At 36.0% G+C, this 27,932-nt stretch overlaps 1 protein-coding gene across 1 annotated transcript; it reads left to right on the forward strand.

Moving 5' to 3' along the window:
* Positions 1 to 255: 255 nt before the first annotated feature.
* Esco2 (establishment of sister chromatid cohesion N-acetyltransferase 2) lies at positions 256 to 27,442 on the forward strand. Its single transcript, XM_046442977.2, has 11 exons — positions 256 to 412; positions 1,724 to 1,789; positions 3,100 to 3,937; positions 6,900 to 6,993; positions 9,694 to 9,751; positions 12,564 to 12,690; positions 13,354 to 13,485; positions 17,506 to 17,595; positions 18,513 to 18,656; positions 22,685 to 22,860; positions 27,104 to 27,442. Exons 2-11 carry the CDS (start codon positions 1,737 to 1,739, stop codon positions 27,234 to 27,236), a joined length of 1,845 nt encoding a protein of 614 aa, XP_046298933.1. The 5' UTR covers positions 256 to 412; positions 1,724 to 1,736; the 3' UTR covers positions 27,237 to 27,442.
* Positions 27,443 to 27,932: the final 490 nt, after the last annotated feature.

Raw genomic sequence — 27,932 nt, forward strand, 5'->3', positions numbered from 1 at the left:
AATTTTATTTTTTTAACCTCGTTTTAGACCACAACGGGTCTAAAACTACAATTCCCACAATGCATCTCGAAGAGTCCCGAAAATGGAACGCCCGGTTGTCGCAGGAGATTGAGGGAGGCGTGGTTTCCCGGAGGGGAGAGCTCTTTGCCTCCCAAGGGCGGGAGAATCCTGGAGACAGCCTCCTTGGAGGGCGGGGCAAGGGCTAGTGAGCGACCAATCATCGAGCCCATCCTGGAAGCGCTGAGCGGCGACGAATCGGAACACAGCAGAGACCGCCTGGTCTGGCGCGCGTTAATTTGAATGCGCTCCTGGGACCACTGCAGGACTGAGGAGAGGTCTCGGGACCTGCGCGCGGGCCACCACTGCGAGGGTAGAGGCTGGAGGAGAGCCGGGCGCTCTGTGGAACACCGGGGTGAATGTCGAACAGCTTTTGCTCTGGGCCGGGCGGGTTGGCGGGCTGGAGACCGCGCTCGCGGGCACCGGTTTCCATCTTCCGACGCCAGCGTTGTGGGCAGCGCTGCCCGGGCAAGACGCGGAGAGGGCTCTTTTTGACCTTCCCTCTTTCGGCCCCAGAACGGGGCTCCCCGGAGTGCATCTGGACGTGCGTCCCACGGACCCGGGTCCTTCTCTCTGTCCAGCTCTAAAGTCTCGCTGGTGTAATTTGGGGGGTGGGCTATGCATGAGGCAAAGGGAGGGAAGGGAGGGAGGGAGCCTCGCTGAGCAGCGTGCAGTCAGTTGCCGAGTTCACCGCAGGAGTTCACCGCAGGACTTGCGGGGGTCCCCTCAGCTGGCAGCCTGGGGGAGGGTTAGGTTCACCACCCCTCCCCCCTCCCTGGGTAGTGGGCATTGAACCCAGGGGCGCTTTACCACGGAGCCACACCTCCAGCCCTTGTTAAATTTTAAAAAATTTGAGACGGGGTCTCAATAAGTTGTGCTGAGGACCTTGCTAATTTGCCCAGGCTGGCCTCCAATCTGAGGCTTTAGCCTCCCGAATTCTTGGGCCGGCTTCACTCATTTTCCTGCTGGGCTCTGATGAAAAATGACAGTCGGTCTCTGCCTTCATTGAACGCTTAGGCTGTTGATGGTTAATAGGAAAATGGGCTAAATGGAATATTAAAGGAGTATACTGTGCAATGGAAGCAGAGAACTAGATAAACAGTGGGGGAGGGTTGTGTGGAGTGAGAGCAATGTCAAGGAAGGTCACCTAATTATGTGAATTAAGGGGAAAAGTGCCATGATTTAGAGTAAAGTCTTTTCCATTTGGTAGGATCATTTTCCAGCGTGAAAAATATTTCTTACTGTGGTGTAATATACTCTTTAAAATTTATGGTTTAAACCTTTATTAAAGTAGTTTGTCTTTTTAAATTCATGGTTTAAACGTAATTTGCCTTGGAAAAAAATCTTTTTCTTGGATTTTCTAGACCATTATTTACCTTTTTTATTGTTGTTGTTCTGGGGATTGAACTCAGGGACACTTAACCACTAAGCCACATCCCCAGTCCTATTTTTGTATTTTATTTAGAGACAGGGTCTCACTTAGTTGCTTAGTGCCTCCATAAGTTTCTGAGGCTGACTTTGAACTCACAGTCTTCCTGCCTCAGCCACTGGGATTACAGGCATCTCCTCTGACAGCCCTTTTTCAGCCTTTTAAAATTTAGTTTTGACGTGATTGTTATACCCATTTGATGAATTTGGTTACTAGCATTGACTTAATTGCTTTTAGGAATTCAATTAAGATGGCAACTATTACTCCAAGGAAGAGGAAGCGGCCTTCTGTGAACTGTGACAGGTGAGTCTCATCCTATGCATAGAAATTCTGAAAAAAGAAAACTCGACCTTGTGTTGTTCTCCTATTTCCTAAATTTTTAATTCTGTTATTAAAATGCCTCTTTGGTTACAGTAGTATTTTATATTCTAATTCTAGTTTGAAAATACAGTAAACTTTTAAAGTGAATTATTTAGTTCTTTTGGAGAGAATAGAAGAATGCTGTTTTCTGTGGCTAAGACGTATGGTAAATCTCTTATTTCATTGTTCCCTTCTATTCAGTTCTTTTTTTTTTTTTTTTTTTTTTTTTTGAGTACCGGGGATTGGACTTAGGGGCCCTCAACCACTAAGCCACATCCCCAGCCCTATTTTGTATTTTACTTAGAGACAGGGTCTCACTTGAGTTGCTTAGGGCAACCTCGCAGTTGCTGAGGTTGGCTTTGAACCGCCATCCCTAGCTGCTGGGATTACAGGCCTGGGCCACTGCAACTGGCCTCCTTTCTATTCACTTGGAACATAAGTTTTGCATAGAGTAGAGAGGCTTTTCTGTAAACTGTGCCAGAAAGTCTGTGTATAGTGATCCACCCACCCTGCTGTGTCTGGTTTTGCTTTTCAAGATTTTAGTTATCTGTAATCAAGTGTTGTCTGAAAATATTAAATGCAAAAGATAAGTACAGTGCAGTAAGATATTTTGAGAAAAAGACCACATTCACATAACTTTTATTACAGTATATTGTTATAATTGTCCATTTTTATTGTTAATCTCTTATTGTGTCTAGTTTATACAATAAATTTTTATAGGTGTGTGTGTATACCAAAAAACATGGTATATACAGAATTTAGTTATGTGTAGACTCAGGCATCCACTAGGCAACTTGGAATGCATCTCCCTGATATAAGAGGGGAATACTGTAGTTGGTACTCAACTACATGCCATACCAGAGATACAAATTACTTCCCACAGAAAATGCCAGGGATTGCTTATTACAGAGAAATAATCATTTGGGGAGTCTTTGATCACCAATTAAGTAAAATATATGGGCTATAATTTATATGGTCTAAACATAGAAATTGATTTTGGAACATATCAAAGCTTTTTTGGAAACAACATTTGTTTTCATGAACATTATTAGTACCTTTGGGAAGTTACTTGAATACTTGATAAACACAGAATTTAAGACTCCTACTATTAAATTGATAGTCTTTATGAGTGGCTTAGAGAGATGTATTATTTTTGATATGACCTATACATAGAAATATTACTTATCAGTAAATTTATATAGGTTTTGAAGCAAAATAATGAACTTACAAATGGACTTTGTTTCTTTTCATAGCTTATTATCTTCATCAAAGAAGTTAATTATGGACTTTACTGAAAATCTGTTTCCATCACCTAGTAAAAAGCACACTTATCAAAACAGTGATGAAAGTGAAGAAAAGCTATATTTTTCTCAAAAAGGCCATTTCATTTCAAGTCCACTCAAGAAAATTAAAAAAAACAGATTGCCATCTGCAAGTCATAGCTCACCATTTAAATCTGCTGTACCCACTGTGTCTTTTTACAATAAAGACAATAAAGATAAGTGGTATCTTAATCCACTGGAGAGAAAGCTGGTGAGAGAGAGTAGATCCACTTACCTAAAAACTAATAATGAAGATAAATCTTTTCCCAGAATGACAGAAAAAATACAGGGAAAACCAATCTGCACCAAGAAGAAGAATAAAAAAACACAGAAGAGTTTAACTGCTAAGTATCAATCAAGTTATAAGCACATCAAGCCTATATCAAGAAATGCTAAGCATTCCAAGCAAAATCGGATGTCCTATAAGCCAGTTGTGGAAAAAGAGAATAATTGTTATTTAGCTGAAAATAATCCAAATACTCCTAGGGTTCTAAGCCAAAAAATAAAACCACAAGTTACACTCCAGGGTGGAGCAGCATTTTTTGTTAGTAGAAAAAAACTTTCTCTTAGAAAATTGCCTCTGGAAAATAAGCCATCACTGGAACTCACCCCAAAAAATAAACCAGAAGTGATTAAAAAGTCTGAGATAGAGACTGCATGTGAAAGAAAAACTTTTGTGAAAAGTCAAGTGCCAAAGTGCTTGTTAATAGAAAAGAAATTGAATGTGGAGCTGAGTACAAAAAGTAAAGATGAAGAGGAATTAATAAAGGTAAAGAAAGCTAAATATATCACTTTAAAAAAAGCTGGCTTTTAAACAAAATTTCATTATAAATAACGACATTATTAAACAATTTTTTTTTTTTTTTTTTGAGATAGGGTCTCACTTAAGTTGCTTGGATCCTTGCTAAGTTGCTGAGGCTGGCCTTGTACTTGAGATCTTCCTGCCTTGGCCTCCTTAGTTGCTGGGTGTAAGGCTGCTTTTATGAAGCCAGATAGATAGGGTAAAGAATTTAGAGGCAGGGTGGGAAAGATGAGACATCCCTTATTTTGCTTCAGGGAATATTTTTCTAAAGTGTAAGCATGTTGGTTTTGTTTATTCGTTTTAGCTCATTATTGATTAAGTAGGTTACTCTAGAAATTTTAAAGTACAGAAAGTATATTTTTAAAAAGCCTTCAATAGTCCTACTACCTAGAAATGATCACTGTTGATCTATAGATGGATTTTGGTTTATCTATTTATTTTGGGGGGGCGGGATATGGGGATTGAACTCAGCAGCACTCAATTGCTGAGTTGCTTAGCACCTCGCCTTTGCTGAGGCTGGCTTTGAACTCAGGATCCTCCCGCGCCTCCTGAGCTGCAGAGATTAAAGGTGTGGGCCACCATGCCCAGCCAATTTTTGCTTATTTTATGTATACTATGTTTTCACAGTTGCCATTCTGTGCCTTTTTGTTTGGTCTTTCTCATATTAACACCGGTAGTATAGATTTGTGCTATCTAATAGGAATATGATGAGCCAAAACCAAAACTTAATAGGCAATAGGCTTCAGAAAGGCTGTCTCCCAGTTCAGGGCTTCCATGTCTGCCTTGTCATTTATACTTATCTCAACCCTTGCAGCTGAAGAAATGATAGGCTTGTATAATGTCCATACTGTGTGAGGATCATATGTCTTACCAGCAATTCAAACTCATAGTCATTTCCTCCCTAACCCATGTCTCATCATTGTCATCTTCACTGCCTCCTCTCAAGTTCAACCTCAATTTTTATCTCCTGTAGTATTCTATAGTTCAAAACTCAGTGGCAAAGATTATAAATTGGTAGCCTATGGATCAAATCTAGCCCATGGATGTTTTGCTTGGACTACGTACGTAATTAAGAAAATTTCATTCAAATTTTTTTAAATGCAAGAAAACATTTCTGATTTCTCATTTCTACATGACAGTCTCTCAGAGCTGAGTTTCATCCTCTTTGACAGATAGTGTTTTTCATTTCCCTTCACTGTCAGTGTATGTATTATATATTTAAATCAGTCTAGTTTTCCAGTTGTGTTTTTCTTTTTTTGGTACTTGGGATTGAACTCAGGGCCACTTGACTGCTGAGCCCAAGACCTATTTTGTATTTTATTGAGTGGCTTAGCCCCTTGCTTTTTGCTGACACTGGCTTTGAACTCATGATCCTCCTGCCTCAGCCTCCTGAGCTCCTGGGATTACAGGTGTGCACCATGATGCCTGGCCAGTCAATACAGTTTTGATATCAGTTTCACTTACCTGCTGCCCTTATAGGCATTTAAATTTGTAGTCCCTACAGTAAATGTTTCTTCTTGTCAATCTTAAGTATTGTCAAGTTTATTGTTGGGCTGGGGATGTGGCTCAAGCGGTAGTGCGCTTGCCTGGCATGCGAGCGGCCCAGGTTCGATCCTCAGCACCACATACAAACAAAGATGTTGTGTCCGCCGAAGACTGAAAAATAAATATTAAAAAAAAAAGTTTATTGTAAGCGAGATAATATTGTTGGCTAAGCCATGACAATCTAATTCCATTAATTCTTCATGTTCTATTTCTACAACAAAATATCCCTGTGTAGATTTTGGTTATATAGATCTGTAAGTTTATCAATATTCGTTGAACTGTACACTTTATACCTATGCATTTCACTATATATAAGTTTGCCTTCATTTTTTTAAAAACTCTGGGTACAACTAATTAAGGTCTCAATATAACAAAACAAGTAGAGTGCAGTTTCCTTACCCATCTCCCACTGATTGCTATCTACATTATTATGAAGATTTGACAGCTTTCCTATGATGAACTGATAAAATTCATTTTCTTTCTGAGCTTCACTGTAAGGGACTGGGTATTCAGTTTTCAAAAGTCTGAGAAGCTGGAATATTGTCTATCTTTAATTTGTACACATGGGCTCTATTGTCTCTTAAGATTTCATTAAATAGCCACTGCTAGGATTCAAATCTGAAAGGGTATAAATATCTGTGCTACTATTCAAAAAGTGGGAACCTTTGTGGGAGAAACCTCTCCAGTGACTCCACAATGTTATTTTCTTTCCTTGGCTATTCATTTTAAAGTCAATAACAAAAAGTTGTACCTTTTCAGTTTAGTGGCTTCTGGAGAAATTTTTGCCATTTTACTAATTCTTTTCACTTTATTATTATGGAAGTGTGGTTTATAATTTTCATTCTGCCATCTTTATCTGGGTGGCCAGGAGTAGTGGCACAGCTGTAATCCCAGAGGCTCAGGTGGCTAAGGCAGGAGGATTGCAAGTTCAAAGGCCAGCCTTAGTAACTCAGCAAGGCCCTAAGCAGCTCAGTGAAACCCTGCCTCTAAATAAAATATTTAAAAAGGCTGGGGATATGGCTTAGTGGTTAAGGGCTCCTTGGTTCAATTCCTTGTACCAAAAAAGACATCCATCTTTATCTGGGAGAATATTACATTTTTGACAAGGATAACAAATTATAATATGTGTACTCTGACTTTTAGTTATTTGGTTTTGTGTGTGTGATGTTGGGAATTGATGTTGGACCTTGCATATATTAGGAAAGGGCTCTACTGCTGAGCTACATCCTTAGCCCTGTACTCAGACTTTTAAAAAGGTGATATGTAGACTGAAAATTGAAGACTTAAAAATCACTTTAAACATTTGTTAAGATCCATTCACTAAATAGAAAACAACTAAGAATTATAGATTTTCTTTACTTTTTTACTTGTTTATTATTTTCAGGATTCATTAGGTGAAGTAGTTTCTTCAAAGGAATATAAACTTGATGAAAATAAGCATTTTTCACCAGAAGATTCTCTTGGTGAGAACAAAACAGGTAAGTAAGAAAATTTTTCAGATGAGTTAGATACTTGTATTAACTCTTCATTATATGTGTCAATGTGAAATTCATATAAAAATATTTTCTGGATTTTTTTTTTCCCTAATGTGCCTCCTATTAATATCTTTTTATTTTTTCTCTCTGGCTCTATTTTCTGTGGTCTAGTAGTACAGTGTTTCTGTGGTCTAGTAGTACAGTGTGTTTTGAAAAGCAGGAGACAGGAGATTTTTAGGTCAAAACTATAGATTAAAAAAAAAATGAATACTAAATAACTGTGGCCAAATTACTTGCGCTCTGCAGGTCTGCAGGGTGGGGTAATAAAATCATACCCTGTCTTCTACCCAAAATAGTAGAAAGGAATAAAACAGTTTGTGGTTTTTGTAATTGGGATCAAAGCCTAGTTGTGAGCAGAACTTGCTAAGCCATAGAAATGACCCTACAATCTTGGGGTCTTATCTAGGTCTAGTGCTTGTTAGTTATGTGATCTGGGAAGGGATCCTTAAAGTAAGAGATTTTAAATTCCTCTTAGTTTTGAAACCCTCTCATTAACTTACAGTGACATTGCTAAACAGTATTTACTAAACTGTGAGAATATAAATAAATTAATTAGCCCAGTGTGGTGGTACACACCTGTAATCCCCTGAGTTTTTATTTATTTACTTACAAGTTTTAATTACTTGTCCCTGAGTTCAATCCCCAGTACCAAAAAAAAAAGTGAATGAAAATACTAAAAGTAGATATGTTGGATGAGTGAGAAAATGTCTCATAAAAAGAAATAAAATAAAGGTATAATCTGTAACAATATCCCTTGGAGGATCTAATATACATAGAATAATTGTTCATTATAATTCTGAGACATAAAGTTAAAAACTAGTATTTACTGAGTGCTGAATATGTACTAGATAGTATTTAGTAAAAGTTCTGTGTTCCCCCCTGCCCTGAATTAATAGAAGATATAACAGAAAAATAATGTCTTCTATTTATAATATTCATACATTTTTCTTTTAAAATAAACTACTTGCTGGGCATCGTGGCTCATGCCTGTAATCCCAGCAGTTCAGGAGGCTGAGGCAGAAGGATTGCAAGTTCAAAGCCAGCTTCAGCAAAAGTGAGGTTCTAAGCAGCTCAGTGAGACCCTGCCTCTAAGAAAGATACAAAATAGGGCTGGGAATGTAGCTCAGTGGTCGAGTGCTCCTGAGTTCAATCCCTGGTACTCAAAAAATAAATAACTAAATAAATAAATTACTTGTGGTATATTATCTAAGTCAATTTAAAGAAAAATTTTTAGTGAATAAAGATCTTACAGATAGAAAAGGATATGGCAAAAGTCATAAAAGTATTACACAAATAACTACAGTTTATTACTTAGTAACTAGAGTGTAATATTGTATTCTCTTACAAACCTGGGATATAGATTCTGTTATGCTCATTTTATAAATGAGGAAATGGACTTAGGTTAAGTAACTTACCAGAGTAGATCAGACTTGCCTATCTTAGCCTTATTTGTAGAGCATGAGTGAGCACTGTTTTTCAATGCAAGGTTAAAGTTTGCTTTTTACTAGCATATCAGGGGTACATGATAGCCACATGACATCACTGGTGCCATTAGTCTTTATCACCAGGTTCAGGTCATGTTTGCCAGGTTTCTCCTCTATAACATATTTTTCTTTTTCATACTCTAGTCTTTGAAAGCTACTCACTAAGTCTAGGCTCCCCTTTCAGGAAGCAGTGGGGATTAAAATAACTGTATACTATTTGAAATTCTACTGTAAGGAAGATTTGTTCTTTCTCAATTTGTATATCCAATCACTTAAATAAACTTGTGGATATATGTCATTATATATTCATGAATATTTTACATTTGGGGTTTAAATCCACTACATTATTTATTTTAGGGCTCAAATTATTCATCTTTGGCCATTGGAATCTTTTCAGCGTGGTTCTCTTTGGCATGTCTTATATTTTTGTCTTTTGAGCATTTCCTTTTTTCTAAACATTACAAGATTCTAGGCTCTTGTATTTTCCCTGCCCACCCCAGCACTAGAATCATCAAGTTCTCACACAGAACCCTAGTTACTTTTATTGGAGAATGGTATTTAGAAACCAAGATTTGAGGGCTAGGGATGCAGCACAGTGGTAGAAACCAAGATCTGGACTCTCGTGTGCTTGTTGCTATTAGAGTGTTGTTGTTTCTAGGCCTGCTGAGCAGACAGAACTAGAAAAGATACATACCCATGATTCCATCGTCTCCATCTGTACATATTAGCATGAGTTCATATTGCTATGTCCAACTTTGATCCAGTGCCATAGGGTTTAGTCTACCCTTTTGTATTTTACATTGAGATCTGTGATCCATTTTGAGTTAATTTTTATATAAGATGTGAGTATGTGTGATTTTTTTTTGCATGCAGACATCCAATTCCAGCACTATTTGTTGAAGACTATCCTTTCTCTATTAAATTACCTTTGCCTCCTTGTCAAAAATCAGTTGAATCTATTTGTGGGTCTATTTCTGGTCTCTCTGTTTTGTCCCATCTATTTGTCTCCTTTTGCTAGTACATACTATCTTTATTATGGTTAAGTTTTGAGGTCAAGTAACATGAATATTTTGGTTTTATTAACCTTTAAAATTTTAGGGTTTAATGCTTTGATTTTTATTTGGTAATACAAATTTTTGCCCTTTTTTTCCCTTGCTAGTTTCTCTGGAGTCCGATGTTTATCCCATCTTCAGTGTGTCTTCAGTCAATACAAAAAGGTAGAAATTGTTCTTATTTTGATCCAAGTTTTATTAGTTGTACAAGTCTTTTTTTCTTATGCTACGTAATTTGGAGAGTACTTTTTCTTCACTGTTAAGGGAATAGGAGAATAATATAAAGAACAGGAAATGAAATCAGCTTCTCAGAAGTTTCATAAGATTTTAGAGTTTAGGGATGGAAAAGGTCTTTATAGATTTGAATAATAATAATTGTTAATATTATTATATAATATGGGGCCCATAATAAGTTGTTATATCTATTATCTTCAGAACAAACTAAAAGGTAAATACTGTTATTAATTCCATTTTTTTAGCTGAGGAAATTTTAGTACTTAAACCACAAATTTTAGTACTTAAGCCACAAATTTTAGTGAACAGCACAGTTATTCAGTGCTAGAGCTAGGACTAGAAGACATATCTGAATCAAAATCCCATTAGCCTATATTAACTGCCCTAGATAACAGTAGATTAATAGTCGATAAAATTTTAATGTGCATTTACAACCTCATAATGTAGGAACCATTATTGTCCCATTTATAGATGACTGGCCAGAGGAGTAAGTAACTTGAGACCTTACTGCTATTGTAAATCCTAGCTGAAACTTTTACTGTCCTGTTCAGATCTAAAGACTGCAGTGAGGAAAGCCATGCGTGGGTAGAGAGCGTGATAGGGCAAGAGCTCTGAATAAAGAAGTTTCTTATAGTCTGGACGTCCTCTTCCTAAGCAGCTTTGATGATGAATAACTAGATGTTAAGGAAGGAAATTCCTAGCTAAGTTCTTCTATCTTTAGAGCACCTTACCTTAAATTGCCTCAGATTTGTGTGGGTGAGCAACTTTTCCACATCAAAGGTCATGTTCTTAGTTTTCCTCACCTTTTCCTTTTCTTACCTGCGTTGTCTTCTTTCATGACTCATTGAAGATGGAAGCTTTATCATAATCAGCTGATAAAAGTAATTTAATCTAGCAAGAAGAGTTACTGGGATACTCTTGATTGAATCATGTGAAATTACTTTTTTGGTAGGCTCCAAAATGTCAGATTTCAGCAATTACTTATAGATTAATCTATTTTACTTCAGGTAGATTATAGATTCTCCAGGTACATAGTCTCACATTATTGTCTTTTTATTTTTGTTTTATTTGTTCATTTAACAAACACTTAGAAAGATTCTACTATGTGTCATTGAACTTATTCTGAGTTCTGGAGATGTAAAGATAAATATGGTCCTGCTATCAAGGAAATTATGGTTGTAAGAGAAAAAGCATTGAAACAAATAAATATAATAAGGTCAATAAATACATACAATAGATATAATACAGTTCCTAAGACAAAAGTGAAGAGATTGCAATCATGCACGAAGGGCCAAGGAGAACTACATAGCAAAGGTTTTATAAGGCCCAAGGGCCACTAACCTCATTGACCTAGTAAATGTTTTTCATATTGTGGGTAGCAACCAATTTAGTCTTTTGTCACACCCTCTTAAGAGTGTCATATCCAGCATTTTTTAACTAGAATGCTGTATCTCTATAGCGAGTGTATTTAGTGAAACTCTTTTAGCTGTGTGTCTGTACTGATTGTAACGTAAAATTAATTTGTTAGTATAGGTTTGTCACAATCAGTTTGAAAACCTTACCTTTTCAAATGATAACAAGATAGCTTGACTGAAATAAGCATTAAATAGTTTTTTTTTTTTTCCATTTTCTTATTTGTCAATTTTTTTGTTTCAACATTTTTGCTTTGGGCATTTCTTTTTTTTCCCCTCTTACAATTTACTTTTACTTCTCTCTGACAATTTCTATACCTTTTGGTCCCTGGAAAACCAGAATCCTTTCATTAAAAGGCAAGGATTACAAACTCAATACCTATAGACCTTGCCAGGCTGGGCAGGAATCTGGACCAACTGGAAAATGCATGCCTCATTTGAAAGTACAAGTGCTATTTGATTCCAGCTAGTAGGGTTTTTCTTTTCTTCTCTTTTAATTTTGGGGATTGAACGTAGGAATGCTTTACCACTAAGCTATATCCGCAACCCTTTTTGTTTTATTGAAATAGGGTCTCCCCAAGTTATTGAGAGCCTCGCTAAATTGCTGAGGTTGACTTTGAAATTGCCATTTCCTGCCTCAGCTTGAGTCACTGGGATCTCAGGCATGTACCACCACACCCAGCCTAGTATATTCTTTAAAGGAATAGAGAACTAGTGATCTTTTAGTATCTCTTAAATATTGGGAATATACATTTTAAGTGAATTATCTAGATTTTAAAATACTGGTGGCTAATCCAAAGCTTTGAATACCATATGAAACAACCAAAATGTATCTATCTGGTTGTGGGATTTAGTCTAAGGGCCTTATGAGCCAAATCCCAACATTCTTCCTAGTGCTTAAAGATAGCTTCATTACATTTATCTAAAAATAAAATTTCTTTTTCTTTAAAATTTCCAAGTACTGGGATACTGCTCTCGGCATGAGGAAGAGTACCCAAGTAAAAGTTGTTGGATCCTAATACATTGGTGATTCTGTTTGCTTGTTGGTTCATGAGATTCAGTTTTAGTATCCACTTATTTGCTCTGGTACCCCAGGGATTTCTTTATTCTTACATGGGTAAGTATTAGGGTTTGATAAAGCAAGGTGAAGTTAATTTCCAAAGTGATTCTCCAATGGCATCTGATACTGGTGAGAAAAGTTCCTTGGGCTTGATGTTAGAAACCAAGATTTAAGTCTTAAAACTTCCACTTCTTGTTCTGTTCCCTGGAGTGCATTACTGACCCTCATAGTTCTCATCTTTATGTAATATTTATCAACCTACCATTTGAAGATCTCTCGCTGAAGAACAGTCTTCTGTGGGATCCATCAGCTGTACTGATTTCTTGAAACAGACCAACACACAGAAAAATCTGAATACCAGAGATACAAATAAAGAAACAAATGCCCAGCTCATCATTGTGAGTAGATTTGAAACAAAGCTTCTCACATGTGGCTTTTGCATGTATAACATAAAGTTATACTTTTGTCTTAGCATAGTAAATTGGGTTATAGATATTCTGAATTTTGTAAATGTCAATTTTGTTCTAGTGGTAACATTTATGCTTGTCAATAAACTTGAACTGATAGTGTTGGGCAATGCTAGTATTTTAGTAGAAGGCTGATGAATGAGTTGTTTCCAATTAAGAAAAATTGTTGATCAACAAAAAATTTAATAGGAATAGGTACGTTGAGTTAGATCTTGGCTTGGCAAACTGGTCACAGGCCATGACCTGTGAACTAAAAGTAGTTGTTCCATTTTTATAGGTTTGGAAAAAGAGTATGTAATAAACCATATGTGTCCTGAAAGATCTAAAATATTTATATCTGATGTTGTCATAGAGAAAGTTTGCCAAGAGTGCCCCTATATTTAATCCCCAGTATTGAAAAAAGAAAAAAATTTCATTGTTCATTTTAGCTACGTTCTGTAACTTAATCTTACTCCTTAGAACTATTGAGTCTAGTAAAGAATCATGTGTTTTTTACACTGTCCACTCAAAGAGAAAATTTTGTTACTTTGTTGAGATTATTGGGTTTTTAGGTCTCTTCATCTATTTTGCTTTCTTCCCCTGCTTCTATTGCAGGATGCAGGTCAGAAACATTTTGGTGCTACTATTTGTAAATCTTGTGGCATGATCTATACTGCTTCCAACCCTGAAGATGAAATGCAGCATGTCCAGTATCACCACAGATTTCTGGAAGGAATCAAATATACAGTGAGTCAAAGATACTCTTTTCAATTTGTTCTGAAAGTAAACTGGTTTGAAAGAGACATTTCTGTTCATTAAATATTGAAAGGCCTATATGTCAATAAATATTTCATTGTCTACAGTTTTCTTATCTGTAAAATTTGAGAGACTGGCACTATTAAAAAGTTAGTTGTTGTTTTTTTTTTTTCCCAGTGCTAGGAATTGAATCTAGGGCTTTATGTGTGGTAGAGAGACATGCTATCACTGAGCTACATCCCACTCTTAAAGTTAGCTTTTAATAGTACAGTTTCAAATTCATAATACCAGTCTAATGTGAGCATTGTCCTGGGTAGAAAAAGCACTTTATATCCTTATCCCTGACTACTGAGCAGAGTTCAACAGTCAAGATATAAAACTTGAGGAGAGCCCCTCTCCCTCTTCATGTAGCAATTTCTTCTATATAGAAAACCTTGGTAAAATAGCCTTCCACAACTTCTCCAGGCTTTTTTCCCTCTTTTTTTTTTTTTTAATATGTATTTATTTTTTAGTTCTCGGCAGACACAACATCTTTGTTGGTATGTGGTGCTGAGGATCGAACCCGGGCCGCACGCATGCCAGGCAAGCGCGCTACCGCTTGAGCCACATCCCCAGCCCCTTTTTTCCCTCTTGAGATGGCAATTTCACCTCTTTATGAAGCATCTTTGTAGTTCAAACACATCCTATCTTCGGCTTCATCTTTGTGATTGTACCCACTACTAGTCAAATGCGAGTGCCGCCACTACCCTGACACACAATAGTTCGTGCTTTTATGATAATTTTAGGTTATTTGTTGTCATTGGGATTTGGGGCAGGAGGAACTCTGGGGGAGCTGGGTTTATTGAAACAGCTTCCTCCCTGAGATTCCATAGTCCTCCTACTGCTCTGTTGCCTTTTTTCCTTTCCCCCCAGAAACCCAGGGTTGCTCTACCTCTGAGCAACATCCCTTGCCCTTTTTGTTTTTTTTTTTTTTTTTTTGAGATAGTCCTGATAAGTTGCAGAGTTTGGCCTCAAACTTGTGATTCTCCTTCCTTGGTTCCTTGGCTTCCCACGTTGCTGGGTGTACAGGTGTGCACCACCACACTGGCCCAGAATAGTTTAATGCATAGATTTATATGATTCTTCATACTTTTAGAAAAAGAAAATTCCCACCAGCAGTTAATTCCCACCAGCAGTTAGGTGCTCCTTAACCTGGCTTTAGCTTTTCCTATACATGTGTATATAATATATAACGGAGAATGTGTGTAGGTGTGCATCTATATATCTTTCTCTATATATGTTTAAATTCTTGCCCTCTATAATCTGCTCTCTATACATTAGCCAGAGGATTCTTTTCTAAAAATAAGTAAAAGTCCATCTTTTTCTACTTCAAATTTAATAACCTCCCCTTACACTAGGAATAAAACTGAAATTCTTTACCATGGTCACCAAAACCCTTCATAATCTGCGCCCCCCCCCCCCCCAACAACATCATTGCACAGAATATTTTCCCTTGAGCTCTAAGCTCCATTTTCTGAACAAATTAAATTCTTTTGATGAGGACTAAGTACTGTCTATATCAGGTTGTTTTCTTTAATTTATCAGAGCATACTAGGTATGTTAATCCTTATTTATTTTGTGAGTTATTTCTGTGTTACAAATTTCCCTGTTTCTTTAATATATGTTTTTTGGGTTTTTTTTGGTGGGGGGTGGGTACCAGGGATTGAACCCAGGGGCACTTGACCACTGAGCCACATCCCCAGCCCTATTTTGTATTTTATTTAGAGACAGGGTCTCACTGAGTTGCTTAGCACCTTGCTTTTGCTGAGGCTAGCTTTGAATTTTGTAATCCTCCTGCCTCAGCCTCCCAAGCCACTGGGATTACAGATATGTGCCACCATGACTAGCTCAACTATGTTTTTGATATAGTAATAATTTCACATGGTTCAAAATTTACAAGATAAAAAGTCTATTTGTTGAACAGTATTTCTTCCTAGTCCTAGGTACACTGGTCCCCTATCTGCAGGGGTCCAACATTGACAATTTCATCTGTATATCTTCCAGAGGTAATTTTTGCATATATAAGAAAATATTATTACTTGATTTTATTTGTGACCTGCATTTCTTAAGTCAGAAATGTCCTTCTCAGCTAGGTGCAGTGGCACATGCCTGTAATCCCAGTGGTTTGGAAGGCTGAGGCAGGAGGATTGGGAGTTCAAAGCCAGCCTCAGCAAAAGCAAGGTGCTAAGCAACTCAGTGAGACCCTGTCTCTAAATAAAATATAAAATAGGTCTGGGGATATGGCTCAGTAGCTGAGTGCCCCTGAGTTCAATCCCCAGTGACCAAAAAATAAGGAATGTCATTGTCAGTTCCAAGATTCATAAAAAGATTTTCCTATATTTTCTTAAAATACTTATATTACTATAAATTCTATATTCAAATTTTTAATCCATTGGGAATGTGTAAGACATTGCATTAAAGATGAATCTTAACTTACCTTTGTTTCTTAGGATTGCTAAGTGTGCCAATTATTATTGTTAAGTTAGTTCATGTTTCCCACTAATTGCCAATGCCACCTTTAATCTATACTAAATTCCAGTATATAAATGATCTGTTAGTAGTGATCTTGTACTAGTCCTATACTCTTTAAAATGTAGTTTCATACCGTGGATGTCTGGCCAGGTAAGTGTTTTTTATTCTTTAAAAATGTCATCTTTTCCTACACATTTCCTCTTCGAAATTATAAAATGGGCCTATTATCAGGTTATTCCCAAATAAAAAAATCTTTTGAGATTTTGACTGAAATTGGTAAACTAATGCTGTTTTCTTGTGGTTAGTCCTCCACTTTAGGAACTTAGTGTCCCTTTCTATTGATTCATGTCTTTTATATCTTTCAGGAAGGTTTTATAGTTTTCTGCATGTGGATCTTTAATTAAATTTATCCTAAATATTCTACTCTCAGTCACAACACTGCTGTTTTCTGTTCTACATCTGATGTTGTCATAGAGAAAGTTTGCCAATCATTATATTAGACAATTTAGAGCCTTGGATTTTCAATGACATTAAACAGTACCTTTGTTTATTTGGTTAGTGATCTTACCTTGAAATGGCCACCCTCCCCATTATGCTTACTGAAATCTTAATGAAGGTTCAAAAAAAAAAAAACATGTCAAGTGCCTCATAGCTTTAACAACACTGTTGAGATAGACGCTGGGTCCACATGCTAAAGCACTGCTGGAGATTAAGACTGAAGTGTGTAACCCTCTGGTCTTGTCAAGCAAAAGGGCAGAAAAAGACATTGTTGTGCATATGTGAGAAAGGAAGATAGGATTCACTGAGGGAGTATGTGTAAGACATATGACTAGCACTATGCACCCTGTAATGTTCTACACACTACATATGTTTATCTATATAAAATGTATGTATACTATCATTTTAGCCTTTTTTATCTCTATTTCCTAAATTTTATCTTTCTCTCCTAAATTTATACCCTTACAGGGATGGGGGCAGAACCACTTAGGTGGAAATGTAAGGATGGGAAATTCCTGATCTAAAAAGTGGCCTCTGCAGCTCAGTGAAGTGCTGGTGTCCCTTTCTACAAAGCTAACTAAGATGCATTGGGTGAGATCTGTGCTGAGCTGCTGATAGGAGAAAGCACTTGAACTTGAGCCTTTATTGTCTAGATTTGTCTTTCCTCGGTCCAGTAGACTCTTATTAAACCTTCCCTTAGAAGTCAGCTTAGCCTACTGCCCATGTGCCCACCCTGAGTGATTGGGCATTTCTTTCTCTGATCCCATCAAGAGCTCTCATTTGGCTTTGCTTTTAGTTCTAACAAATAATATTCATGTCTCCCAACAGAGTATCAGCCCATTGAGGTCACTTGTTGTAAGCATCTTTCATTTGAGTATGTTACTTTTAATTAGATTTAATCCTTTTTTATATCATTTGATATTTGGCATTCTATCCTCTGGGTCAAACTATTTAATATCTTTTGTTTTCACAAATTAATTTTTTTTTTTCTCCCTTTGACAGGGCTGGAAAAAAGAACGTGTAGTAGCAGAGTTTTGGGATGGGAAGATTGTATTGGTCCTGCCACATGATCCAGCTTATGCTCTCAGAAAGGTGTGGAACATTCTCTTTTTAATCCTTATTCTTCCCTCACTTCCCACACAGTTAATCTCTGTTGAAGTGTGAACCACTTTGCTGGTGGGTAAGCCTCTTTGGTACATGCTTCACCCATTATGTTCCATTGTCCCACTTATGGAACTCCTAAAAAACCTGAGTTGAGTGCAAATATACACCTATGATAGCTTTGAAATAAATTTATGTTTTTAGAGTTCTATTCCTTTGAGAAAAGTAATAGGTGTACGATTAGTGATAATATTCATTAGTATTACTGATATTAATATTATTGTTAATAAATTATATAATAAACTCTAGATTATGATTTCCAACCTATTTTAATGCGTCTGTATCATTTTCATTGAAATGGTCACAGAATGTAAACTTGGGATTTCATAGGTTAAAAATGACCTTAGTAGGGGTTTATACAAGATAACTAAAGGAATGTCAGTTCGAATTAAAGAAACCACATAAGGTTCTACAACTTATCTCTTATCTTCATCATCTACTTGTGAAAAATTAACTAAGCTTTTCAGTGTTGAAATTAATGGCCCCAAGTCTGTTTCTTATGTTGTTATTACCAGTTTTTCTTGGGTTGGTGTTGGCCAATACAAAAAATGAATAAAGCTAAAACAAATCTGTTTGGGTGTTTCCTACTTCCTATTTCCCCCAGAATTCTGAACTTCTGCTGAAAGTGGTTTTTAAATAGGTTCTTAAAGCCCTATTGCTAAAGTACCAGACATGAATTGATAGTAAAATTTTGAGAGGGTATAAATTTAGGAGAGAAAGATAAAATTTAGGAAATAGAGATAAAAAAGGCTAAAATGATAGTAAACATACATTTTATATAGATAAACATATGTAGTTTATTGTACTTTTTAAAACAAATTCGCCTTTTTGATTGTTAACACCATTAGGTAGAAGATGTCCAAGAACTTGTTGATCATGAATTGGGCTTCCAGCAAGTTGTTCCCAAATGTCCCAACAAAACCAAAACTTTCCTCTTTGTATCTGATGAAAAGAGAGTCGTTGGGTGTTTAGTTGCAGAGCCCATCAAACAGGTATGGTATATCTTAAATTACTGGCATAATTTTTGAGCAAAATAAAGTAGTTGGGAGAAGTCTCTAAGCATTTCAACTGCTACCTGATTTTTCCTATTAAAAATTTCCTTGACCATGGGGATAAATGAAGTTATTTACATTATATTTGTCATTTGCCTTATATAAGCAGGGTAAGTAAGTATATCCATGTAGTCATTACCATACTGGATAAAGTATAGTGGTTTTAGATAAGCAAATATGTAGACCCAAGTTATTACCTGTCCCTTAATTAGAATATATTTGTATTTTTTTTGTAATTTATTCTTTTTTCTGTGGTGCTTAGGATCAAACCTAGTGCCTTACTCATGCTACCAGCTGCTCTACCATTGAGCGACAACCCCAGCCCCTTAATTAGAATCTTTAGATACTGAGTAGCAGTGTTCCAGAAAACATATAGTCTCTCTTTGTGTTAGATATTTTTAGAAAAATGGCTGGTTTATATTCTTTCTTTCCCTCCATCAGCTTTATTAAGATATATCTAACAAATGAAAAATGTATATATTTACAACATATAATTTGATGTTTTGAGAGATGAACAGTTTACGAAATTGCTGAATCAAGCCAATTAACTTCATCACCTCACTTATGTTTTCGTGAGAGCATTCAGTATCTGCTTACTTTGCTATTTTCAGGTGTACATTAAGTACATGCAACATGATATACCATAGATCTTCAGAACTTACTCATCTTGTCTAAATCAAACTTTGTGCCCTTTGACTACATTTCCCATCCCCTACCACTTAGCCCCTGGCAACCACCATTCTACTCTGCTTCTGTGAACTTTTTTAGATTCTACATTAAATTAGATCATACATATCTGTCTTTCTGTGCTTGACTGATTTTACTCAGCATAATATCCTCTGGATTCATTCATGTTGTCACAAATGACAGGATTTCATCTTGGTTTATGGCTGAGTAGTATTCCAATGTGTGTGTGTGCGTGCCACATTTTCTTTCCTTATTCATTCATTAATGGACACATAGGTTGATTCTATGTCTTGGCCTGGTATGCGTAAAGCTGTGGTTCAGAAATCTCAGGATACAGATATCTCTTGATGTATGGTTTTTATTTCATTTAGGTATGTACCCAGAAATGGGATCACTTCATGGTAGTCCTTTTTTTTCCTGTTTGAGATCTCTATACTCTTTTCTGTAGTGGCTATAATAGTTTACATTCCCTCCAGCAGTGAACATGTTTTCTTTTCTCCAAATCTTCATCAGCACGTATTATCTTTTGTCTTGTATATATACGTGGCTGTGTGGTACTGAGAGTCAAATTGATGGGTGTTCTATTACTAAGCTACTTTTTTTTTTTTTTTTTTTTGAAACGGTCTCACTAACTTGATGAGGCCAGGCTTAAACTTGCAATCCTCCTTCCTGCTTCAGTTTCCCAAGTAAATGGGGTTACAGGTGTGGGCCACCATGACCCGCATCTTTTTGTCTTTTTTATAATCATTTAACAGGTATGAATATGGTTTTAGTTTGCATTGCCCTGATGATTAGTGATGTTGAATATTCATATATCTGCTGGCTATTTGTATGTCTTTTCAGAAATACCTGTTTAGTTCTTGTCCCATTTTATAATTAGTTTATTATAAGTTTTTAATGCATTTTGAGTTGACTCATACTGTGTAAGATAAGAGTCTGGTTTCATTCTACTGCATGTTTGTATCCAGTTTTCCCAGCATCATCTATTGAAGAGACTGTCATTTCTCCATTGTATGTTCTTGGCACTTTTGTTGAGATCATTTGACTGTGAATGCCTGGATTTATTTTGGGGTACGTTGTTGTGTTCCATTAGTTTGGGTGCCTTTTTTTTTTTGTTTTTTTTTTTTGATATATATTTTAATTGTCAATGGATCTTTTATTTATGTGCGGTGCTGAGGATCGAACCCAGGGCCTCAAACAGGCTAGGCAAGTGCTCTACCACTGAGCCACAGTTCCAGCCAGCCCTGGGTGCCTTTTTTTTTATGCCAGTATATTATTCTGTTTTGATTACTGTAATTTTGTAGTAGTATATATCAAGATCTGGTAGTATGATACCTCTCACTGCCCTTTTTACTCAAAGGTTGCTTTGGCTATTCAGGGTCTTTTTTGGTTCCTTGTGAATCTTAGGGTGCTTTCTCTGTGAAAAATGCTATTGGAAATTTTGATAGGGATTGCACTGAATCTGGATCGCTTTTAGCAATATAGATATTTTAATAATTTTCAAATTCATAAACATGAGATATCTTTCCACTTATGTGCGTCCTCTCTAATTTTTTTCATTAGTGTTTTGTAGTTTTTGGTATATAGTTCTTTTACTCCCATGTTTAAATTTATTCCTAAGTATTATAGTTTTATTGATATCATTGTATATGGGATTGTTTATTCTTTTTTTTTAAATAGTTATTGTAAAGAGATGCTACTGATTTTAGCATGTTGATTTTGTGTGTAGTAATTTCACACTGAAATTATTTATCAGTGTTTTGGAGAAGTCTTTAAGGTTTTTCTATATATAAGATCATGTTGTCTGCAAACAGAAATAACTTCTTTTGATTTGGATGTCTTTATTTTTTCTGCCTAATTGTTCTGCCTAAAACTTCCAGTACTAGGTAGAAAAGAAGTCGAAAGGGCTGGGGATGTGGATCAAGTGGTAGCATGCTCGCCTGGCATGCTCAGGGCGCTGGGTTTGATCCTCAGCACCACATAAAAATAAAATAAAGATGTTGTGTCCGTGAAAAAACTGAAAAATAAATATTAAAAAATTCTCTCTCTCTTAAAAAAAAAAAAAAAAAAACCTGTGGTACATCCATACAATGGAATGTTCCTTAGCAATTAAAAAGAGTACACTATTGACATGTGTAACCATGGGTTGGGTCTCAAAGGTATTAGGCTGGGTTAAAAAAGCCAATCTCAAAAGGTCACATGCTGTATGATTCCACTTATATGGCATTCTCAAAATAACAGTTATAGAGATGGAGAACAGATTAGTGGATGCTAGGAATGAGTGAGGCATGTGGAAGGGAAAAGTAGATATGATTCTACAGAGTTACAAAGAGGAACACTTGTGGCGATGCAGTAGTTCTGTGTATTGATTGTGGTGGTGGCTAAATGAATATAATATCCTTGAAATGGAATAGATATTCACACATTGGGATTAGCAAGGATGGTGGAATGTGATACACATCATCATCCAAAGTACATGTATGAAGACAGGAATTATTGTCAACATACTTTATACACAACCAGAGATATGAAAAATTGTGCTGTATACATGTAATAAGAATTGTAATGCATCACTGTTAATTTCTTGGTTATGGAAGATGTAACCATTAGGGGAAATAGGGTGAAGGATACATAAGTCCTCTTTATATAGCTGTTTCATCTTCTTGTGGATCTCTATTTTCAAATAAAAAGTTTTTTAAAATTTAAATAGTAACCAAATTTCAGAGTTAACACGTGAAAATCTTCAATTCTTTAGGCTATCATATATACATTTTAGCATGGAGAGGATTGGGAAAATTTATGTGCTTCAGAAATTTGAATTTTACAGAGCTTTTAATCAAAAAGAAGGAATTTTCATGCAAGTATTGTGACTTAAATGGAGAGGAATTTAACACATTCAAATGATTTAAATATTTTTGATGGAGACATGATTAACTTCATATCATTAGGGTTGTTTTGGTATACTTAGGAATTTTTTTTATTTTAGTTTTATAAAAATGTTTTTGGAACTGAGGATTGAATTCAGGAGTGCTTAACCACTGAGCCACATCCTCGGCTCTTTTTTATATTTTATTTAGAGATGGTCTCACTGAATTGCTAAGTGCCTCACCAAGTTGCTGAGGCTGGCTTTGAACTCATAATCCTCCTGCCTCAGCCTCCTAAGATGCTGGGATTACAGTTATGCACCACCATGCCTGGGGAGGAGGAGGTTTTTCTTTTTTTTTAAAAGAAATGTAAGCTCATCTATTTTTAGTTATAGATGCTTTTGTATATCATTGTAGGCCTTCCGTCTCTTGTCTGAACCAAGTGGCCCAGAATCCTCAAACTCTAAAGAATGTCCCAGAGCTTGGCAATGTTCAAATGTTCCTGAACCTGCAGTCTGTGGGATAAGTAGAATCTGGGTTTTCAGACTGCAGAGAAGAAAGCGCATTGCAAGACGACTGGTGGATACTGTCAGGTAAGAAAAACATAAACTGAATCTTAACTTTGAACCTTGGATTCTTAACTTTCCTAGAACAAGGAAATACTGGCTCATGAACCAGAAGGAAGGATGTTGGTAAAACATTTCTCATTATACTATCAAAGTCAGGTTACATCAAGTAACCTGGGAAAAAATACTAGATACTCAACATTCCAGGCTAGTTCTTTTTAAACTCCCTATGATAAAGGACTAGTTTGATATATCACAGACCCAAGACTATATAAAATAAAAATCGATTGCTAGAAAAATGAAATGGAAAAACAAAATTAGAAAATATGGGCTGGGGTGTCGTTTAGTGTTGAAGAGTACTTGCCTAGCATGCATAGGCCCTAGGTTCAGTCCCTGGTACTGACTGAATAAAGGAAGAAAATACAAGATCAAATTTTTATCAGATTCAATTGATACAAAATCATATTTCAATAAATATAGTTGATATAAACAAAATGTAAATTTTAAAACATACAGAAGTTGCATATGTTTATTGACTACATGTGTCTAGGTAATTAATAACTATAACTAAACTAATTTATAACTGTGATTAATAACTATAACTAAAGTTATAACTAAAAAGGGAATTAGCAAGACAACCCACAAAATGAGAGGGAAAAAGTTGCAATTCTTTTCTCTACTCAGGATCTATTATCCAGCATATAAAAAGAATTCTTACCATGCAACAATGAAAAGGCAGTTTAAAAACGGGTCAAAGATTCCAATAGACATTTCTTCAAAGAAGAAATACGAATAGTTGATAAGAATGTAGAAAGATACTTAACATCTGAGAAGTCGCAAAACCCAAAGCACTGAAATACCACTGCACACCCTCTAGGAAGGCTCTCTTAAAAAGGAAAATAAGTGTTGGTGACAATGTGGAGGAAGTTGGAACCCTGGTGCATTGCTGGTAGGAATGTAAGGTAATGCAGCTGCTGTGGAATACAGTGGCAGTTTCTCAAAAAGTTCAATTATTATGACCAAGCAATTCTCCTGGGTATATGCTCAAGAGAAATGAAAGCATATGTCCACACAAAACCATGTATGGGAAGGTTTATAACAGCATTATTCATAATAGCCAAATAAGTATAAACAACGAAATCAGTGGGGAACTAAGCATATCCCATACAATAACAATGCAGTATTTATTAGCAACCATGGAAAGGAGTGAAGTAACTGGTTCATGGTACAACGTGGGTGAACCTTGAAAACATCGTGTTGATTGTTTTCTGAACTTTATATTATAGGTACACAAAAGGGCCAGAATAGGCAAATCGACAGAGACATCAAATATTCTTGGTTTATAGGGACTAAGGGAAGAGTGAATGGAGAATGTATACAAATGGATATAGGGGGATAAAAAATGACCTGGAATTATATAGTGGTGATAAATAATTTTGTGACTACAGAAACCCGAGTTGTCTTTTTGTACCGGGGAGTAAACTTCTGAGCCACATCCTCAGCCCTATTCTGTATTTTTTTTAATTTAGCAACAGAGTCTCACTGAATTGCTTTGTGCCTCACTGTTGCTGAGGCTAGCTTTGAACTTTGAACTTTCAATTCTTCTGTCTCAGCCTCCCAAGCTGCTGGGATTACAGGCATGCGCCACTATGCCCGGCTCATAGTTATATATTTTTAAAGTATGAGACTTAATGGTATATGAATTATACCTCAATAAAAGATTAAATTAGTGATTCTCCATTCTGAATTGTGCAAACCCTTTAACCCTGCAAATTGATATTTAAGGTTTTAACATGACGGACTAGGTTTATTGTTAATTTACCTAATCTGGATAAGAAGGATGAATTTCAAAACATTTTCTTCTACATATATCTCATGGATAGATAGCAGATTAAAAACCAACAACCACACTTTGAAGAGCTTTATTCAAACCTTTTGAGTTTTATGCTGCTTTTTAAATTTAAATTTTTAAATTTTTGGTATCAGGGATTGAACCCAGGTCCTTTTTATTTTTTGTTTTCAGACAGGGTCTTTCTAAGTTGTTGAGCCTTTTCTCAAACTTGCAATCCTCCTGCCTCAGCCTTCCACATTGCTGGGATTACAGGTGTGGGCCAGTGTCCCTGGTCTGAGTACTATGCCACTTTTAAGGAATGAAAAGCAGACCACTATGATGATTCCATCATGGGCCATAATCCTAGTCTACCACACATATTTATAGAAGGATCAGTTAGAAAATTGGGTGTCTATAATAATTTTGATAGTTGCAAACCAATGATTTTCCTATACAGGTTAAGGAAACCTAATCTAAAATCTGAAATCCTCTAAATCTGAAACTTTTTACAGTAAAAAGTAATATCTGAAAAGTTTTAGATTTGGGAGCATTTTAGATTTCAGGTTTTTGGATTAGGGTTGCTCAACAATATCTGCAAATATTCTATAATCCAGAAACATGAAATCTGAACTACCTCTGGTCCCAAGCACTTCAGATAAGGGATATTCAACCTGTATTTTATATTAAGTGATAGATAAATTGGATATGAGGAATACCAAAATCAAACCTGCCTCCACTGCACAATAGTCTAATGCTTTTAACTTTCAACATCCATATGAATTGCCTGGGAATGTTAAAATGCAGACTATAATTCAGTAGGTATGGAGTGGGGCCTGATATTCTGCATTCTTAGTAAGCCTTTGGGTGATGCTAAATGTTGCTGGTCTGCAGATCATACTTTGAGTAACAAGGCAATGTTGTCTATAAGGAATACTGAATAAAAATGAAATGCCCTAAAGAGTTTGCTATACATTTAAAAAAAAAAAAATGAAATGCCCTCATAGGAGCTAGAAAACATTCATTTGGAAAAATATCTTTTCTCATATCTGAATTGAAGTTATAAATAACATATTTGATAGTTTTGCATGTAAAAAAGCCTCAGACTGAATTCTCTCATCTATACAGGTGACAATATGTTTGAGTCCTGACAGAAGTTTAGCAATAAATTTTGTGTTCAATTATAGTTAAGTGTACTAAATGCTTACATATTCTAATTGAATCTAATTAATTTTTTTTTTCATTCTGAAATAAAAGTATCAAGAATAGTGAAAAGAACCCTTGTATATTTTTAATTTTTTTTTCATTTTGGTACTGAGGATTGAACCCAGGGACACTATACCATTGAGCTACACCCCCAACCCAACCCTGTTTAGTTTTTTAAATTTTTTAGCTTTGAGACAGGGTCTCCCTAAATTGCTAAGGTTGGTCTAGAACTTGGAATCCCCTGGCTTCAACCTCCTGAGTTGCTGGTATAGGCATCTCCCACCACACCTGTTCCCCCTCATATACCTTTGCTCAGATTCATCAAGTTATTATTTTACCACATTTGCTTTTCCAGATGTATCTGGTTGTTTTGTTTTGGCAGTGGGAATCAAACCCAGAGCCTGATTGATACATGTTTGATCAGCATTCTACCACTGAACTGCTTTCCCAGCTCTTTTTATTTTTAGACAATGTCTTGCTAAGTAACTTGCCCATCCTCCTGCCTCAGCCTGCCACATAACTAGAATTACAGGTTTATACTCCTGCACCTGGCTAGAAGATGTAATGTTGATAGTCCATGTTTCAGTTTCAACGGTTGTTTCAAATGTCCTTCACTGTGGCATATACTTCTCTTTGTCTGGGATCACATTGCATTTGGTTATCATGTTTCTTTAATCATCATCTTTCTTAATCCTGGAAGTTTCTCAGCCCTCCTTTGTCTTTTATGACATTGAAGAATTGAAAAGTATAGGCCAGTTATTTTATAGAACATTCCTTAATGTGGTTGAACTCTTTAATCATTTTTACTTTTAATCTTAGTTGAGCAGGATCCGAAAGAGTTGTACTCAATGTGCAGATTTGTTTTTGCTTTCTCAAAGCTCTCTATTGTACATTTTAGTTGAGAAAAATAGTAACTCTTAAAATTGGTGATGGTTATTTGTATTTTTTATTTTAATTATATGTGGCTTTTAATTAGCACTAGCAATCTCACATTAGTTGTTCATTGTTAGGGACAGCCAAAAGTCAGCTCTGTTTTTATGTGGTTCCCTTTGCTTCTCAGAATTTTTTCTGGACCTATTTTCTCATCTTTGAAATACATCTCTGAAATCTAAGGCATTTTCTCGCTTAGCAGAAATAAGGTTGATTTGATCAAGAGTATTTACTCAAATTGTACTAGTGTTTAATCAGAATACTAAGTTGCTTCCATTGTTAAATTATCTTTTTCTCTTTTTTTAGGAATTGCTTCATGTTTGGCTGTTTTCTCAGCACCAATGAAATAGCATTTTCTGACCCAACACCAGATGGCAAGTTATTTGCAACCAAGTACTGTAATACCCCTAATTTCCTTGTGTACAATTTTAATAGTTAAGACCAACTATAAAAGCAGTTACTACATGGATAAATTCACATAGCTTCTTATCATACAATATAAATTAATATCAAAGTAAGAAATGCCCAGACACACACACACACACCCCTATACCTCATAGTTTTGTTTCTTGTGTGTTGAAAATCCAGGGATAAATTTGGTGAAAATTATCTGGGAATTAAAAGAAAGGAAAAATCTTTGGATAATATACTTAGCACTCTGAGTCTTTAATTATGAAACTTTATAACTGGCCTCCATAAGAATATTGACCACCTTATTTTGGTGGTTTTCTGCAGATGTGGGGCCAGTTATCTTTTATAAAGCAGTACTCTTTTAGTCCAGGATTATATCATACTACATCAGAAGGAAAGAGGCAAATCTAAATCCAGGCAAGTAATTTACATACCCAATTTTTTAAGGTGGAATTTCTGACTTCTCCTCAGAATTCTCACTTTACAAGCATTTATCTGTAGCAACTCAGCTAAATGGAGCATTTTTAATTTCTTGTTAGAAAAGATGGTAAGGAATGAGTAAGATATCCTGTACTCATTTATGTAGAACATAATTCCATATCTTACTGTTTTAATCTTTGAAAATCAAATGCACATTTTTCATCACACTGAATCAAAATTATACTTAGTGACTACACTATTGTAATTTTTGTTGAATAAAAATGCAGGTACTGCCATACTGCCA

The sequence above is a fragment of the Marmota monax genome, unplaced genomic scaffold (assembly GCF_021218885.2).
Source record: "Marmota monax isolate L192 unplaced genomic scaffold, Marmota_monax_Labrador192_F-V1.1 WCK01_AAM20220418_F8-fsc00344, whole genome shotgun sequence".
Taxonomy (NCBI): Eukaryota; Metazoa; Chordata; class Mammalia; order Rodentia; family Sciuridae; genus Marmota; species Marmota monax.